The sequence below is a fragment of the Chenopodium album genome, chromosome 5 (assembly GCF_948465745.1).
Source record: "Chenopodium album chromosome 5, dcCheAlbu1.1, whole genome shotgun sequence".
NCBI lineage: Eukaryota > Viridiplantae > Streptophyta > Magnoliopsida > Caryophyllales > Amaranthaceae > Chenopodium > Chenopodium album.
This window is the reverse complement of record NC_137838.1, coordinates 8,396,012-8,402,263: the sequence shown is the minus strand read 5'-3', so window position 1 is coordinate 8,402,263 and position 6,252 is coordinate 8,396,012. Positions and strand designations below refer to the sequence as shown.

Genomic DNA, 6,252 nt, shown 5'->3' with positions numbered 1-6,252 from the left:
GTAGACACTTGACAGAAGATTGGAACAGAAGAGACCTTGCTTGGGTTGATCAGTCCCATGAATTCATTACGCCATCAGAACATACTCACCATAAAACCGATTGCATGTTTAAGATTCCACCGCAAACTTGCATTTAGCTGTGTGAAGCCCACCCATATCAGAACTTGAGCACCTCTCCTGTACAACAAGGGCAAATACAGGGAGAAATTGATTATTGCCAGGAGTTAAAGCTTCAACTACCACTACGTTATCTCTATCCATTACGAACTGATCAACCCAACTTTGTCTACAGCTCCAATCTCTACCAGTACGAGAAGCTTCACTAAATCTCTGTTCCTACTTCACAGGTCAAACACAAGGTAACTACAGAAGATTTAAGTTCATAGACACATGCATTCATAATTACCTGCTTACCTGATTTATCAAGGCTACTACAAGGAACAAGCAAATCGATACAGTGCTAAAAATATACCAACCAAATAAACGGATTCAATATAAGCTTATACAGCTTAATCACTAGTGCAGTAAAAGTGTAATAGAGCAGCGGTAACAGCAAATAAACATCAAACAGCACGCCAGATACCAAACTAAACTCAAACAAAAACAATAGTAAAAAGAAGCAACTAGTACTCCAAAAAAAAACAAAATTATTATTAAACGCTAGCAAGATAACTACTGCAAACTACTGGGAATAAAGCAAGCCAACCAGTCCAACAGTATGCTTGAGATCGAAATAGGCTATCCCCCAGCAACTCCGAAGGTCAAACTTCTATGGTCCATGATGAATCAGTTGAAGCAGAACTATGACTACTGCGCTTGTCTAGCCCCACCATATCCACCGCCATATCCCATTTGAGCACCATGAGGTCCATTTGCCTGAGCTCCATAACCTCCAGCCCCATATCCTCCATGACCATTGGCATCACCATAGCCCCCTTGCATCTCTCCGCCACCACCAGCAGCATTGCTACCAGGGGCACCTCCAGCACGATTACCTACGCTACCATATCCATCGCTTCCACCATAATTACCATATCCATAGCCTTGGTTTCCATACCCAGAGGCTCCACTTGGAGATTGACCAGTTGGTCCACCACTTCCAGCACCAGCGGCCCAAGGACCTGCACTTCCATAGCCAGCTGCACCGTAACCAGAGGCTGCCTGCGCAGCATTCCATGAACTTCTTTGTGCATTGGCATTGGGGTTTCCATAAGCTGCAGCACTGGCAGGGCCACCATAGCCAGGATTTGCACCTCCGTATCCGGCATACCCACCATAGCCCATGCCAGTATTGGCAGGACCATATCCATAACCAGCTGCACCATAACCAGAAGAACCATAACCTGGAAACGCACCTCCTGCACTCTGAGATTGCATAAAACTATTAGAATCCATTCTGCCACCATATGCATTTTGGCCACCACTAGAATTATAACCTCCACCGCCACCACGACCACCCATACCAGGGTTGGCATCCTTGGGTAGAGCACGCTTCACCTCAACTTGCTTACCATTTAAGTCATGGAAGGTATTCTGCAAAACTCTATCTACAGCATCCTCATTGTCAAAAGAAATGAATCCAAAACCTCGGGGTCTCTCTGTATTCTGGTCATACATTATAACTACATCAGTTACTTGGCCATAGTTCTCAAAATACTGTCGAAAACCATCGTCAGTCAAAGTAGGAGGCAACCCCCCAACAAAAATCTTCTTGGTTCTGAAGTTTCCTCCACCACCTCCGCTTCTACCACCATTGTTGTTTCCGGTTCTACCAGAGCTCTGTTGCTCCTCTCTCGACATAGCTCGCTTCGCCTCAACCTGGATTAAAGAAGAGCATTTCCCAAAAATTCAACTTACCATAGCATTCATCACATGCATTCATACATTTTCGTTACACAATCCAATAAATACAAAAAATTGACTTTAGTTTAAATATAAGCAAACCCAATACAATAGATCAATACATCCAATAAAAAATAAAAAATAAATAAATAAAAAAAACAAATCTGGATAAAACCCTAGGGAAAAAATTATGAATAAAACAGCAAAAAACATCATTCAGTACCAAAAATCATACAAAACCCATATCAAACAAGAAAAAATCAACCCAAATACAACAGTAATCCCAAATGAAACATCTGAATCCAATTAATCATAAAACCCTAAAAATCAAAAATTAACACAATACACAAGGAATTACACAAATTAAAGAAAACCCCATAAAATAAATGAAAAGAAAGAAGAACTTACAGGTCTACCATCAATGGTATGTTTATCCTGAAGAACACGATCGAGAACAGAAGGATCTGAAAAGAGAACAAACCCAAAACCTCTAGGTCTACCAGTAGCTTTATCTCTCATAATATTAACCTGATAAACATCACCATATTGTCCAAAATAATCTTTGAGCTTTTCTTCAGTGGTTTCCCATGAAATCCCACCAACAAACAACTTCCCTTGATCTGAATCCATTGATTTAAATGAATACCCTTTAGAGATTTGCACCCCACTAATCTCTTTTCCCTGGAAATAAATTGATGGGGTTTTTGTGAAAAAGGGGGATTAGGGATTTAGGAGAGAGAAAGTGGGGTGGAGAGAGATAAGGGTTTGGGGTGAACTGGTGAAGGGTTTGGAGGAAGAGAGAGAAAGTAAGTGGTGAAGGAAAGGGCGGATTTTGGGTGGTTTTTCAGAGTACGTGGGAAGTTGATGGGTGAGATTTTTTCTATTGACGGTCACGATTCTATGCTTGTTTTATTTAGGTTATTTTGGTGGATTGATTGATAGAGGGTGCATCCGTGCATGTATGCAATGTTTTAGCTGGGTGCTACGACAGACTGATAATTACTCCTACTTTGTAGACGATTAGGGTTGTACACAGGTTTTAAAACGGATTGTAATTAACTGTGTGTTATAATTAGGTGCATAGTAGACGACTAGGGTTGTTTGGACTGGCATTGACATGATAGTGGATTGATTGATGGAGGGTGCATGTAAGCAATGTTTTAGCTTGGTGCTAAGACAGACTGCTAACTACTCTGTACATGATTAGGGTTGTACACAAGTTTTAAAACGGATTGGAATTAACTGTGGGCTATCATTAGGTGCATAGTAGACGACTAGGGTTGTTTGGACTAATATTGACATGTTGGTTAGCTATGGATTATAATTAGGCGCATAGTAGACGACCTGGGTTGTTTGGACTGACATTGACAAGTTGGTTAGCTATGGTTTATAAGTAGGTGTATAGTGGACAATTGGGGTTGAGCACATATTTAAAATCGAATTGGAATTGACAATGATGGTTGAGTTTTAGCATTGGAATCGACCATAAGAGCATAGCCAATGGATGCCCAAGCTAATGGTGGTCATCATATTTTTTATTACTTTCTCTCTCTTCCACCTCATTTATGCCCAACTCACATGCCCATACACTCACATTGGTTGCCCTCCAAATTTGTGGGTATTGATTCTCCTTTCCTTCCATTCCCACGTGAGTCTTCATCAATTGAAAAAAAAAAAAACTAAACCTCCTCTCTTTGTTGGACAAGTGGCGAAATACCACTAAATGCCCACACTCAACAAATGGTCATGGCCATGACCTGGTCATGAACCATTTCTCACCAAAAGTACAAATTTTTCATTTTTTAAGCTTTTTTAATTTTTCTCTCTCTTCATGCCCACCCAAAATGGGCAACCATTGGCTATACTCTAATAGTTGATTGTGTAGCATTAGAGTCGACCATGTTGGTTGATTGTAGATTATTTATTAAGTGCATACTATATGACTAGGGTTGTGCACACATTTAAAATTGGGCTGGAATCACCATGATGCCTAACTATGAATTGAACCAGAAAAATTATCTACTCGTAATGGTTTGGTGTAGATGAAATTTATATGAAAATTAGGGGTTATGCAATGTGTATAGGAGGAGAATAGGGGTTGGTGGATACCTACCTTTTTCGACAAGTAAGAGTAGTTGTTATGTCGTGGAGTAAATTTCCCCTGTACGCTTTTTAAATGTCGTGGAGTAAGGTATTTCTCTCAAGCATTGACTTGTATAGATAGATTGTGTTAACTAAACTATAAGGGGTGCTAAGAGTGTTTGTAATATAGCATGTATCAAAGATGAAATTTAATAATATAACAGAACTTTAAGACATCACTTTTAATTGCATTTCTATACTCATTTTGAGATAGTAAGATATACGAGTAGATAAAATTTCCCTTCTTACCTAGCTAGTATTAGCGAAACTCATTAAGGGGTCGTTTGGTAAGATCATTTGGCATTGGTTGGAATGAAGTTATAATCCATTCCATCAAATTTTTTTTGTTTGGTTGAGGTTTTTAGTAATAGAATCTCATACATGAGGGGTTCTAATTTCCTTCCCCCTATCCCTCCTCCTCCTAAGATTCACAATAATCCATTCTAACAATAAAACCAAACAACTTTCCCTCCTCCTAAGATTCACAATAATCCATTCTAACAATAAAACCAAACAACTTTGGACTAGTATGAGTTTTAGAATCAGTACGAGTTTTAGAATCCACACCTCTCTATGAGATTTCAAACCAATCAATTCCAACTTGATGAACCAAACACCTCCTAAAACTCAAACCTATTTAGGGGATGAAGAAGAACAACTTTACTCGTGATTTGGTGTTGTTTTTCTTCTTATTGCTCTAGTCTTTAGTTCCAAATACCCATGACTAAAGGGCGTGTTCGGCACTAGCTTTTGATTATCTTTTAGGTAGCTTTTAGTGGTTTGACTTATTCAAACCACTACATAGAAAAAATTATGAATGTTTGGGAATGTAGTGGTGGGGGTACAATTTAGTGGTTGAAGTAGCTTTTGTGAAAAGTTAACATTATTAACTTTTATGAAAAGTTAGGTACCTGTTGAATTTTCTTCTATTTTTTTAGAATTTTACAGGTAACACCTAGTTTACCAAACACTCATACTGAATTATTTATTTTCACAGCTAAAAGCTAGTTGACAGCTAACAACTACACATCACACCTAACAGCCACCATCACAGCTAACAGTTACCTCTACAGCTACATTTTGCCTAACACGCCCTAAAGCTGAAACCGATTTAATTTTGAATACGTACAACACCGATTAATTTTATTAAAAACAAGTCATTATATTTTTAATACTCATGTGTATATATACAACATATAACCAAAAGCAAAGTTAACTACATTGTTATCGACGACGTGGAATTTATTGCTTCTCAACTTTGTTTATTTATTACTCTGTCATATACTATGGGTCTGTTCTGATTTACTGAATTGATCTGAACTAAACTAAATTGATTGGAGCTTAACTGAACTAAACTGAGTTGAAATGAATATTTTATGAGAAAAGAAAATTAGGAACTGAATTGAACTGAACTGAAATTAAGCTGAAGAAAAACGACCCTATATCACAAATCAATCAACAAATTTACCAAAAGGTGGGATGATGCAATTTTTATAATAACATCAATAAATAGTCGATGTATCAATTGTTCAAACACAATCAATACTCCCTTTGTTTTCTTTTATTTTCATCAGTTTAACCGACATATTTGCCGAGATGCAACTTTGACTATTAATATCTTTAATTGTTAATTAGTAAAAATTATAACAAAATTATATTAAGAAATTAGACATTATGACAAATTTAATGATATATATATAATGGCATTTATTTATTTTATAGAGGTGAAAAAATCAAGTCAACCATAATATGTGAATAGTGCAAAAATCAAAGTGATACATTAAAAAAAAAAAAAAAAAAACAGAGGGAGTAAAACATAAAGCGCTAAGAGCAAGTTTAGCCCCAAGTCTTAAGACTTGGATGTAGCATCATTTTTGGTGGTCCCCATTGAAGATGATGTCATCAAATTCTTGTTAAGACTCACTAAGACTTACACAAATTTATCACTTTAGCCCTAAGACTTAAATATTTGACATATTATATATATACAAGCGAAAAATAAAGGAATAATAGAAATAAAAGTGAAGTGGGTCCCAATATCAAGTCTTAAGTTGAGTCTTGAAATTTCAAGTCTCAACTTGAGACTTGCTTAAGATTTTTGAAGAAAAATGAAAAAAGTCTTAAGTATAAATCTTAAGTATAAATCTTAAGACTCAAAATAATGATGTCACCCCAAGTCTTAAGACTTGGGGCTAAACTTGCTCTAATATTTGAGATAAATAAACACATGAGTTAGTGAGTTACAAAGAAACAACAAAGCACTAATTG

At 37.0% G+C, this 6,252-nt stretch overlaps 1 protein-coding gene across 1 annotated transcript; it reads right to left on the bottom strand.

The window, feature by feature from the left end:
• Positions 1-469: 469 nt before the first annotated feature.
• Positions 470-2,722, bottom strand: LOC145631778 (heterogeneous nuclear ribonucleoprotein 1-like). Its single transcript, XM_081683954.1, has 2 exons — positions 2,251-2,722; positions 470-1,818 (listed from the first exon to the last, which is right to left on the bottom strand). The coding sequence occupies exons 1-2, from the start codon at positions 2,470-2,472 to the stop codon at positions 808-810; spliced, it is 1,233 nt and encodes a 410-aa protein (XP_081540080.1). The 5' UTR covers positions 2,473-2,722; the 3' UTR covers positions 470-807.
• Positions 2,723-6,252: the final 3,530 nt, after the last annotated feature.